The sequence below is a fragment of the Limulus polyphemus genome, unplaced genomic scaffold (assembly GCF_000517525.1).
Source record: "Limulus polyphemus unplaced genomic scaffold, Limulus_polyphemus-2.1.2 Scaffold1908, whole genome shotgun sequence".
Lineage (NCBI taxonomy): Eukaryota > Metazoa > Arthropoda > Merostomata > Xiphosura > Limulidae > Limulus > Limulus polyphemus.
In genome coordinates this window covers 2,201-15,639 of record NW_013667518.1, presented here as the reverse complement: position 1 = coordinate 15,639, position 13,439 = coordinate 2,201, and the positions used below count along the sequence as shown (strand labels likewise).

General features: G+C 33.1%; 1 protein-coding gene and 1 long non-coding RNA gene across 2 annotated transcripts in view; one reads left to right on the top strand and one right to left on the bottom strand.

The window, feature by feature from the left end:
* Window positions 1-4,186, top strand: part of LOC106465321 (transcription factor EC-like) — an 88,862-nt gene extending 84,676 nt beyond the window's left edge. The window contains exon 8 of the mRNA XM_022393187.1: window positions 891-4,186. Within this exon, the coding sequence (XP_022248895.1) occupies window positions 891-1,313 (423 nt within the window). The 3' untranslated portion in view covers window positions 1,314-4,186. The remainder of the gene's footprint in view (window positions 1-890) is intronic.
* Window positions 4,187-4,499: 313 nt separating this feature from the next.
* Window positions 4,500-4,902, bottom strand: LOC111087233. The gene is made up of 2 exons (XR_002611949.1): window positions 4,685-4,902; window positions 4,500-4,601 (listed from the first exon to the last, which is right to left on the bottom strand). It is a non-coding gene; the product is annotated as an uncharacterized LOC111087233 (long non-coding RNA).
* Between the last annotated feature and the right edge of the window lie 8,537 nt (window positions 4,903-13,439).

Genomic DNA, 13,439 nt, shown 5'->3' with positions numbered 1-13,439 from the left:
GCTCTGGTAGCTGTACAGTATGGTACGTAGCTTGAATACTAGGTCATAGCTCTAGTAGCTGTACAGTATTGTACGTAGCTGGAATACTAGGTCATAGCTCTAGTAATTGTACAGTATTGTACGTAGCTGGAATACTAGGTCATAGCTCTGGTAGCTGTACAGTATTGTACATAGCTTGAATACTAGGTCATAGCTCTAGTAGCTGTACAGTATTGTACGTAGCTGGAATACTAGGTCATAGCTCTAGTAATTGTACAGTATTGTACGTAGCTGGAGTACTAGGTCATAGCTCTAGTTGCTGTACAGTATGGTACATAGCTGGAATACTAGGTCATAGCTCTAGTTGCTGTACAGTATGGTACATAGCTGGAATACTAGGTCATAGCTCTGGTAATTGTACAGTATTGTACGTAGCTGGAATACTAGGTCATAGCTCTAGTAATTGTACAGTATGGTACACAGCTTGAATACTAGGTCATAGCTCTAGTAGCTGTACAGTATGGTACGTAGCTGGAATACTAGGTCAAAGCTCCTATAGTCCAGTTTGCCCCTGATGAAGAAAATTCCACCTTTCGAAAGCACTCAGATTATGGGGTTTTGTATTTGTGTGTTAAATCATTAGTTGTACAGTGTAATCATTCACACAATTTTTAAATGAAATAAAGGAATTAAGATAAATTGTATTGTAATATCTTGTGTTTGTCAACTTTCAAAATGAAAATTTATTGCAATATTTAACCAACATTATTTGATGTAAAGTCATTGTGTTATTCATCATTATAGTTTAAATAAATCTCTATTGTAAATTAAGTGCAAATTAGTTTGTTCTCTTTTTTTATAATTTAGGCTTTTAAGTATAACATTGCTATTTGTTTCTTTTCATTATTAAGGAGTTAGAGATGCAGTTGCATTCACATGGAATTTCTGTCACTGAATCCATTTGGCAGCCTTCAACGGAAGCAGTTCTCAGCTCCATTATTAAGCAAGAAAGTGCCCCATCAAACATGCTTATTAACACTCCCAGTATGGCCAACAACTACACCTATCCTCATGAGAGAAACCATTTGACCACTGTGGATATGGGATTGTTAGGATTGAATGCTGAGCAAGATTCTCAAGTGAGCCCTGCCCCAAGTCCTAGTTCCGGACTAAGTTCTATTCAGAGTGCAAGTCCTGGTCACCCGTATGGTCCCTATGATGACATAATCATGGATGATGATGTACTTCCTGTGAATGGCGACCCTCTGCTGTCTTCTCACCATATGAAAGAAGATGAAGCTCTCTCTCCAGACCACATGGAGTTTCTTCAGTGACTAATGAGAAACCTGTCGACAGATGTTATCATTTCCTCATCGATAACTATGATAAAGATTGGGCTTCAGACTGAACTGTTGTTGTTTTCTGACCAGATGTTTCACCCACAGAAATGATTTACTGTTTTATACCTATTCCTGCATTGCCCAAGACCAGGATTGACAAAGTATTTTGTTTATTCAATGGAAAAGTAAAATCTTATATAATAACTAAAATGTGGTAACAGAGAAACCAATAATGTCTTTTCAAGTAAAGTGAAATTTGTGGTGTGCATTATCAATATTTTGATATAGATACAGAATTTTGTATTCCAGTATTGAATCATCTTGTTCTGTCTAAATGGACAGATTAGTGAAAATTATTAAGGTTTTTCATAAAAAGGTTAAATTTTTATTTTGCTTGTAGAGAAGTATGAGGAATTTGGGAAATAAGTGAACAGACAGAAGTCTAATATATATAATAACAGGCTCCAGGGAATGTGGTGACTGCGTTTTTATAACAAACTGAAAACTTGATCAAAACTAGCACATTGCCTTACTTTCTATCTTCAAGTTCCTGACTGATTTTATGGATGTTTTTCCAGAAGTTGTTGAATATTTTCTGGTATCAGAATGTTGTATTACCATTAGAGATTGTTAGGTATAGATATTTTCATTTTAATGTAACCTGTTTTTGAAGTATATAGAGTATGGTGTTAGACCAAGGTAGGCACACTTAGAATTTCCCACCTGCATCATACAGTGCTTGCCAAGTAACCATTTTCTTATAAGCAAGTGCCTAAAAATGTGTTTACTGGAAAGTTAGCTCTTCACTAATGTACTTTTTATTTTTCTATACATAAAAGTAATGGTTAGCCTAATGTGACTCCAGAGGCTTAGTAATCGTTTGTAATAAATGTAATGTGGTACCAATGGGAATACTATAAGGCTATTTGATAATATAAATGAATCAGAAAAGGTAGGTATTAGTTAATTATTTTGAATTATTACCAACCATTCAAGCTAGCCTTTGCCTGCATTTGTATAAAAACTTAAGACTTGTAAACAGGTTAAAACAATATCTTGCATTGAAATTACCATTTTTTGTTTCTTTGACATTCTTTTTTGAGCATGACAAGTTACACCCCTGGTGGGTATACCAGTTTAATTTGTTTATGTAAATGTAGCAAGTCCTAAGTACTCCCGACGACTGAGCTGCTGGATAAAATAAGTATCTGTAGAATGTTTTGTCATTTGTTTTCATTTATAAAGAAGAATTACATAATTTTGTGATAGTGTGACACTTCATTTTTATGCCAGATGTTTTGTGGTTTTTTTTTGTTTGTTTTTTTCCTAGATAAAAAAGTTAATGACTAGAAGGTAACAGTACCTTTGAAATACCAGAACTTTACATTTCTGTTGATCAGATTTTTAATTTGTAGCTTTAAAGGCAACACAAAGGTAATTCATTCATTGCAGTATTTAAAGAAGATATAAAATGCTTGAATATGTGTTTGGTAGTTAGGTTTATGGGCTGTCTTTGAGTGACAAGACACAAAATATTTCTGGTCATGTGAGATAATAAGTTGTGCATTGATGTTTTCTAAGTTTGTATGAAGATAATGGTCTGTTCAGGTTAAGCACAAATCCAAAACAAGAGAATCTTTTGACACATTTTAAAATTCACATTATTGTCTTAAACAGTTTGATAACTGTGCATGTTAAACATATTATGTGGAATAAAATAAGTTTACCTATTGCATTGTTATTATGAAAGTCCTGAAAATTTCATCTAAGTGATAGTTAATAGAGAAGATATTAAAATTACATCTTTAAAAAATGGAGATCCTCAAGAGGTTGATTCTGATAATGATTCATCTTTATTTAGCCTCATTGTTTCTGCTAGTGTGGTTAATTAAACATCTTAAGTGCCTTATGAAGTAATTTTACCTTTTCACCTTGTCTCAGCATCAGTGTAATATTTAGATGATTTCTTAATACAAAGAATTATTGAAGGATAAGAGTAGAACAGTACTGGTTACGGTGTTAACATCCGAGCTGTTGTATGACGTAACTTAAAGAGCTCATCGTTAATTTCATTGACAGTTCTCCTTCATTTTGACAAGATGTTACTTGTTCACAATTCTTACTGTGTTTTACTCTTTCTGAAATTATTCAGTGTGTGACCTGTTATGCCATGCACTAGTACACTGTTGTACCCCCGGGATATCCCATAAATTCATATATAGTACAGCCCGAGAAATGTCATTTTCCTGGGGCATTTGGGTAATCAACAAATCCTCAGTAATCAGGAATAAAATAATTAATAAAAATTAACAAAACAAAACAACTCCTGATGTCCTAGGGCATGGCATAATGTTTCTCATATATTTGTCCATAGCGATCTAAGAATATTAATACACCATTAAAGACTTGTAATTATCCAGGAATAAGATTTTTAAAGCCTGTTTTATTTGTGTTAATTTTTATAAGATCATTGCACAAGTTCTGTTGTTGATTGTGAAGAGAATTTTGAGATGTGCAGGTGTTACAGTACAAGTATGGTAGGGTTTGGTTGTTCACTTTAAAAATGCTGAAATATGTATGCTTTGTGCACATGTAACAATGCAAATTTTGTCACGGGCATGTACACGAGGCTTATTTCAACTTTCAAGTTCTATTAGCTTCTAAGTCTGTGTTTATAATATTCACATAAATTGTTCTTTGTAAGTTTTCGTGCCAGAATAGTATGTTAGACAAAGCTCAAATATTACAATTTCAAACATATTTTTGTATATCTACTATTTTATTGTAAAGTAGAATCTCCATAAACCTTTTTATTTTGGGTTGGGTTTGATTCTGTATTAGTTAATAAACTAATTCCAACTTATAAATATTTTTAATTGACATATTTTCTATAATGCACACCTTTACAACACGACATCCAAACCATATACTTTCATCTTAGAATACTTAGTTTACCCTTGGAGGATGGGGTTCAGTGTTGATATTCTGACTGACATAGTGAAAGCAATGAGGTCAGAAACTGTGCATTCCAAGGATTTATATTGTACTTGGAGCCATTGATGTTATGTTCTTCTGTTTGATTATGATAGTTATGTTTAAGCTATATATATATATATATATATATAATATCATGATGTTCATTCAAGTCATTGCTTTGTTATAGTCTTTTAGAATAGAGTATTTGTTCAAGTTAAAATACATCGTATGTTGAGAATTATTGTTTGTTATATTTCAGATAAATGTGTTTCATCCTTGTTAGAGTATTTGTTCAAGTTAAAATACCTAACAAGGATGAAACACATTTATCTGAAATATAACAAACAATAATTCTCAACATACGATGGTATTTGTTCAAGTTAAAATACATCGTATGTTGAGAATTATTGTTTGTTATATTTCAGATAAATGTGTGTCATCCATGTTAGAGTAATTGTTCAAGTTAAAATGCATCGCATGTTGAGAATTATTGTTTGTTATATTTCAGATTAGTGTGTTCCATCCTTGTTAGAGAGAGATTATCTTTTTTTTTGTCATTAAATAAAAAGTAAAGAGTGTTTATTAATATCTTTTTGCCTTTTGTAATTTTTTCATTCATATTTGAATGAAAACAAATTTACAGCAACAATAAAAGGAAAAGTGTGATGTTTCATAATTATAATTTTTGCTCTAGTTTCCTCTTCCAGTAATAAAAAGAACCATCACCCTCTTTATTCTTAAAGATAATACATATAGGAAGTTAGCACTCATCAGATGAAAACATGTTCATGAAGTTGATGCTGAAACAGCATTGTTTGTAAGCCTTTACAACCATAAATTGTGCAATTCTGTTGGTTATGTTGTATCCTTTGCACATTATCATGTAATAAAGGAGAGGAGAACTGGCAAGATCGGTGACCAAAGCTAGTATTCAAGTAGTATCTCAGTGAAATACTTGGAAGACGTATTAATACTAGAAATAAATGACCTTATAACACCAAAATTTAGTTGTGGTTTTTTTAATTAATTAGACATTCAACATTTCACTTTACAGCTTTTTTAGGAGTGTTCGCTAAAACACAAACCGAAACTGACAGTACAAAGTTTCAGTTTCGGTTTGTGTTTTGGTGAATGTTCCTGAAGAAGTTGTAAAGTGAAATGTTGAGTGTCTAATGAACTAAAAAAACAATATTTTGGTGTAATAACATTGTTTATTTCTAGTATTACTATAACATCATATAGGAGACATGTTTTTTATTTTGTTATAATTCTTAATTCAAAGAAATTTTTACATTTTTTATTATAACTAGCTGAAGGTATCCATCTTGGATAATGTTCCCCTTCTTTTGTTATTAAATCCATAATGACCTTATTCAATGCTAATTGTATATAGTGCTTTGTAGAAGGTAATAATTGACTCATCTAACTGATTAAGTACTTGTCTTTAAATTGAATGTCAAAAGGTCCATGAAAAATGGATTCGTTTCTCGATTTTGTGATTTCCAGTGTTTTGTTTGTTTATTTTCACCCCGGTGAAAAGTTTTAAGCAGTGGTGGAAAATTACGTTTGTCTTTTGTTTTTTCTAAGCAGTATAACATGACAGCAAAATAAGCTGATGGAATGCTGAAAAGAATGGGTTTATGTTCCAAGTTACCCCTTTAGTCGTTTCTCCATGCACTTTTATTTCTCAGCATCTGTTTATGAGAAAACAAAGTATGGGAATATTAAATTCAGAAAATCAAAATTATAATTTAAAAAAATCGATGTTGTGTATGAGCTTTTGTAGATGAATGAAGACAACAGAAACAAAATGGCAGACATTTACATTTTGTGTAGGGAGGGGATACTGTTGTGTTAAAAAAAAACATTTTATATATGCAAATAAGACAATTATACAAAAAATTCATTATAGCATCTCTGACCACTCTTAAGAGAGAGGTTCCATGTAGATTATAGTAATTTTGAATATTTGGACTTTTTTACAGTATTAATCTTGAAAACCTCCAAGAAATGGAATGTACTACTGGAAAGTAAAACGAATTCTGGAATTACCTTGCCATTTACCACAATGCCAAATCCATAGTTTTGAGTTTTTGAACATTTTTTAAAACAAAAACATCTTACGATACTTCGTGAGCTATCTAAATAATACAAGCTGGAGATAGGTTGACATGCAAGTCAAAAATCGTGTGCATAATGAACCAAAACTGTATAGTACTGTGGACATAAGGACTGTTTAAGAAGTTTTTTCGTGTATGTGGCTTTGTTTTAATCTTCTGTTCTCCCACCAGCCCTATAATTTTTAAGATCTCCACATATCCATATTTTAATTATAATAGCTCGTTGTATCTGTAAGTTGCTACAATTCACAAGTTTCTACTATATCTGCACCAAACATTTTTTAACAATATGTTGTACATCACGTACCTTTTAATATGACAGTGCTTTAAATATACCTCTCTAATGTCTCAACAGTAAGGCTGTGGGCTTATAATGCTAAAAATCAGGCTTCGATACCTGAGATGGGCAAAACATTTGTAACCCTTTGTGTAGCTTTGCGATTAACAACAATCAAACGCTTCTTTAGTATGACACTAGATTTCACATCTTTAAGTAAATTTTACCCTTCAGTACAAATTGTTTATTTTCTTTCAAGTGGTTTTTAAGCTTACATTCCAGAGCTACGAGTATGAAGTCAGAAGTTGCTAGCAGAACACGAAGAAAGTGTATATTGTTTTAGGTAGGTATAGTTTCTCATTAGTGAATGAACAAACCACATCACAGGAAGGATACATTTCAAACTATTGCTTGGACAAGAAGGATATTAATGGACGTCAAATTGATACCTGGTGTCAAAAACGGAACAGTTCGAAAGTTTTTTTTTTTACATACTTTGTTACGGATAATTTTCAATTGAAAACTAGGGGCTCTCCTGATTTAAAAGTATTGAGGAACCACACATGTAGAAAAGGAAAATATTTAATTTGGCAAGTATTAACCAACTCTGGGTAGCAGAATTAACAACAACAAAGAAGAATATACCACCTTTTTGGCTTCTGCATTTCAGACTCATGACTAGCCAAATCATTTGTCTTCAAGGAAACCAGGCAACAAAAATCAGAGAAGTAGAAACACTGTGGGCATCAAATGTTGCCAAAAAGAAATCTTCATATAACGATGTTCCTAAACTTTTTTCTAGCATGTTCAAGTGCTTCATTTCCAACTGTTTTTGGAATGAGGTCTATAAATTTGTTTGTAATTAAGCACAAAGCTACAAAATGGGCTATCTGTGCTCTTCCCACCACGGCTATAGAAAACCGGATTCTGGTGTTGTAAGTCCGCAGACATATTGCTGTGCCACTGGAGGGCTGAGGTCAATAAAGGTGGTGAACATGATCTCAAATTTCCTAGGATCTCTCCTGATAACAAAATTGGCAAACTACCTAAAGAAAAGTAATTAAGTTTAAACCATACTGTATGATGAAGCAAATTGCAATAAAGTTGAAAATTAATGAGATATGCTTATTAGGTATTGGTCAGAAACAGGATTCCGGAGATCTTGTGGCCTCTAATTTGATCATGTCAGAGAAACATCATGCATTTCCCGAAGGAAAAAAACAGCCAACCCTCTGAAGCTTTTTATAAGTATATCAAGTGATGGCTTAAATGTAAACATTTGGAAAAGTGATGTACCACAAGAAGATAATTGTGAAGGTTTTCTTCCATTCATCCTCTATAACCCTCATGTGTTACATTATGTATCCAGAGCTGGTCAAGATGTATACAGAACATGATGTGAAGACCTTGCCTACAATCTCTACAATTTTTTAATTGCCTTCCAAAATAGAAAATTTATCACAAATTTAACTAGACATTAACTTGAATTTAAGCCCCTTTTTAGACATGTAAATATTATATGACTGACCATTGTCCAGTACTTTAGCATATTATCGAGAAATGGAGTGTGACAAAGAAATATTTCCAAATAACATTCCAAGAAAAGACAAAGCAAATACTCTCACAAAAATAAATGTACTGGAACATATGCTTGGCAGTCAGAGATTATACCTTCCAAAGTGATTCTCTTCTTGTTTGTGTTTTGTGTAATAAGCTCACAAAACTTGTGTTAAGCATAATGAAAAGGTTCCTGAAACAAGATGTTATTAGTGAAAAAAGAGGAAAGCTCTAAATATTGTAGACAACAACAAGACAGAGTATTCAGTTTTCATCCAATGACGTGGAAATAGGAGAGCCAGCAAGAAGGACACTATCAAGACTGAATCCCAAATCAGTAGAAAATACCTGTGTTAGGCATGAAACAGTTCTTCATAACAAAGATTACAAAGTACTTGTTTTTTATGCATCTGTTAGACAGTGAAGTGTTATGCATCTCTAGATGGTAAATGCTCATAGACTTTGCATATCATCTGTATCCATTTCTCCAGAAGAAATGTAAGAACACGGGAATTATAACGTGTGTCAGATCAGTAGGTAGGACACATCACAGATAAATGGAAACTGTTTCCAATTGAAGACATTCCTATTTACACTAATGAAGATAAACAGGAAATATTGCGTGTTCATATTGATCAACACTGGAGGAGAATCTTTGCAATGTCTTAGCTTCTCCATGATGGAGTCCAAATATGAGGTTCAAGAGAAGGTAACCAAGTCTGTCAGATGGAAATGCATATGTTGAAAAAGTCACTATCAAACAATAAGAACACGTTTTTCAAAGATTGATCTAGCCTAGATTCCACAAACTACCAAAGGTACAGTATTGTGCAAAAGCGTTAGGACAAAGTCAAAAATTAGATTTCAGGCTACTTTCAAAGAACAATGGAAGGTAAATCACAGGTGAAACATTAAAATTTTATTAATGTTCATATTTAGTACAACGAAAACTGAGTGGAAGTTCTTGAGTTCAGCAAACAGTTAATATTTTGTGTGTGTCTCCCCTTTGCTTTAATAAGTGTAGACAGTTTTTTAGGCATTGTGGCAACCTATATAATCAAAGTGTCCTTTTGGATTTTACTCTAAACGTCTCTAATACACTCCCATAATGTATGTCTTTCTATCATCATTCTGCCAGCACTATTTTTTTTCTACCAATACTTCAAACATGGTCTTTGAAACATATATAAATTCCTCACAATATTCTGTTCATCCCATAACAATCCATAAGCCATAAGATGCCCCTTTTGGAGAAATAGAAAACACTTTCTTCAGATGAATATTTAAAGGCTCATCAGGAGCATGCTGAGACAATGCCACTTTTGGTCAAAGCTTTAGAAAGATACACCTACTATTGATAAGATCTGCTATATTATAGCTATCCTCTGATTTATAATTTGTCCATATACTTAAATATTCCATTTTGATGGTTACCCTCTTCCATGTTCAGTTGGGAAAACTTAACACAGTCTTTTTGTGCTTGAGAACATTAAAAACAAATAAAGTGCAACTGTTAGTTATTTACTAATAATTGATTATTTGCTATATTCATTTTGAAAATTTATTCCTAGCAAATTTTGAGTAGTATTTTAAACTTTCGTAATTAATTAACTCTATGTTAACAATTAAAATGAAAATCAATAATTGGACCTAATGGTTAGCATGCTGGGCTGCATACTGTATGTTCCAAGGTTCGAGTGCTATATGCTATTGAACTCGCTCCGAATTTCCAATTGCGGGTGCGTTATAACTGTAAGAATCAACCCAGTTATTCATTTAATTTTCAGATTAACTGCATAAGTGGCGGGTACTGCTAAATTACTCTCCCTCTGTTTAGCTATTCTAAAGTAGGGATGGCTATGCTTGGGTTTCTCTGAACTGGCCGATTTAGCCAAAGTATTTCATAAAAGTAGAAAATATTAATAGATATTTGTGAACTTTCTGGTAACAACTTGTTATTTTATCATATGGTGGTTCTTGAAGTGGGGTATTTTGCGTTTCACAATCATGTCTATAAGAATGTGTAATACAGAATTAAGCTTATACTTAAAAAAACTAGTCGCTGTTTTTACCTTTAAAAACACATCATAGAGTTGTACAAAGGTTAACCCATTCAGAGAATACCGAATGTTTTGACAGATACAATTTTCAAACGTCTATCCCATTGAGACATTAGTTAGCGAATATAAGAATTTTATCTATATATATATATACACAGCTTTGGCGAATATGCATGGCAGGGGCGCTATCTCTCTAAATTTCCAACTTGGTGAGAAAATAAAGTTCTAAAAAGCTCGTGGAAGGGTGTTGCGTCTGATGATAGCATTGTTTAATTTTGCAAGATGACAACCTTTGTAAAATTTATATATATTTAATAGATTGTTGTAGGAGTTGAAAAAATGTGAATATTTTCTATACTCGATGATCAGTCTTTTCTTTTATCGTATTTTGTTTGACACTGCTATTTGTTACGATTTCACTTTGAGTTAGTTCCTCTTTTAATATAGTTCAAGGCTCGTTTTAGTAATTCAGGTAAAATCTAGTTAGAGATAATACCTTTTTGGCCAGAGAAGAATTTAAACCTTGTTGTTTTTCATCTGGTAGTTCTACAGTGGATCAGCGGTAATTTACAGACTTGCAGTGCTAAAATCCTAGGTGTGATGAAAGTTGCATAGGTGAGGCAGGGAGAGAATTAAAAGTCAATAGTGATGGATACAAGAAGGCATTTAACAATAGTGAGGTTTTAAATTACTCTTGTCGAAAAGGTATCGGCTCTAATTAGATTATTACAATGTGCATTGAACTATTGTGAAAAGGAGACTAGCTCAAATGGAAATCGCAACAAATACCAGTATCAAACTAGACATGATACAATGTAGTGAAAAGAAAACAATTATTTAATTCATTAACGACTGTCGCGTGGCGTTCTTCTGCTACTCCTAACGTGCGCAAAATTAATGTATTGTGAATAGTAGCAAAGACTGCGAACGATACATTATATGGTGTTCTCAACTCAAGTGCACTGATTTGCCCCAAGAGTAATCAAATAGGTTTTGAAGAATAACAGGAGGTTCAGTAGAAACTGTGTCATTGGGAAAATCTGAATTCTCTGACTAATTGAGCTTGAAGAAATGAAAGAGAAAGGGTATAATCTGTAACAAAATGAAACAATATTTAAACACCACAAGAATAATTAAAATAGTGTATTCACAGAGGACTGCGTCTTTACTGATAAGAAAGCTCTTTTTTTTATATATCTAATGACAAGTTATTTTTCTCAAGAATTTGTTAAGAACTTCTTGCAGACGAAGAAAACACAGCATTATATACACAAAACAATAATACTAATCTTCTCAGGGCATAAGCTAGTGTTATTTTCGATGTTTTATTTTATTCAAGTATTACTTAAGTTAAATTGTACGTTTCACAAATACATCTAGGTGAATGTCACTTCTTGTTATTTGTTTAAACATATGTATAAACCCTGCTACGAAACATTTCAGTCTGTACCTGATGATGCCTTCACTGACGAAATCATGGTCGTAATAAATGATGTATTTGTGAAACGTACAGTTGTCTTGTTTTTCCTCAAGTCTGTAATTATAGTTTCACCAAGTACCGACGGTTTTAAGTATCAATTATATTAAGGTGAAAAGTTTATATTTTTTAAGTTTTAGCTACTTTTGTTATAAATATGTAACAATAAATACAAAATATACGTAAAAAACATTAGTTTTTTGGTACTTACTGTTTGTTTGAGCCCTAGTGAATCTCACAAGTTTAAGAGTCTAAAACAAAATTCGTGTAGCTTTCAAATATGCACTTTAGAACACAAAAAATATATCAGGTACTATAATAGAATGTACCAAAAAGTACTCCAAAGTGTCCATCTTTCTAAGTGAGCTATAAATGGGTTGGATATTTCTTTAGTCATTCAGAGCATCTAAACAATAATCACACGATAAGAATACTCTTCCTGTCAAAATCAAAAGGAAGGCTGTAAGTTTGAAATAGATCAGAACATGTTCCATTTATTGGTCACAATCATGTCCATGTAAAGTTGATTAGCAATCAAGTCGAAGAAAGAGGGGGGCTTTCTGGTGAGTTTGACACATTTATTGATCTATTAGCAAGTAAAGAAGACAGGAGATTCAAATTTTAGGCTCTTGCTTATAATCATGTATAGTTTGGAAATGGCTCACTAGCATTACCATAATAACCAATGCTATAACATCAAACTCATCACATTTTATCGGCATCACAAAATATTATGTCGTAAATAAATTAATGTCGCTTTATTTTAGATGAAAAAAAAAACGAACAACTTATATATATCAAACAAAACATTTATTAAATCAAATAGTCTCCATTATTATCGATGATACTTTTCCATCTTACAATCAGGTTGTTAATACCCTGATTAAACAAATCACTTGGCTTTAAAGCAATAAACATGTCCGTGTCCTCTTTAACACCTTCAACATTTCCATACGTTTCCCATTAAGATGATGGTGCAGGAACGAAAAGGATGGTACTTTGATGGTGCCATATCTGGAGAATATGGTGGGGGGGGGGGACTTCCCAACCCAACTCCATAATCATGTGTTGTGTCAAATGTGCCACATGTGAACCTGCACTGTCGTGGAGAAGAAGAACACCTTTCCGATCGACGAGTGAAGGGCATTTCTGATAAAGGGCTTGATTTAAACGTTCCAGTTGCTGACTATAAATCTCTGCATTGACAGTTTGCTGTGGATTGAGGAGTTCGAAATGAATTACTCCTTTGATGTCCCACCAAATGCAAAGCATCACTTTCTGCGGATGGAGTCTAGGTTTTGGGGTCGGAAGTGGTTTTTGTCTAGGACTGAGCCATTGTTTTTGGCGTTTAATATTCGCACAAAGAATCCATTTTTCATAACCGGTGACAATTCTGTCCAAAAATGGTTCATGCGCATTACGCGCCAGAAGAGACGAAGCAGCGTTCACACGTTGGAAACGATTATCATCGGAGAGTTCGTGAGGCATCCAAACAACTTCTTTACGGAGTTTTCCCATATTCCTTAGATGTTTACGTATTGTTTCATGAGAGACATGTAATTTCAGGACCATTTCACGAGTATGTTGCTTTGGGTTAGACTCAACAAGTGTATTCAGAGCATCAGTATCATTTCCAACATGTCGGCCCCTGCC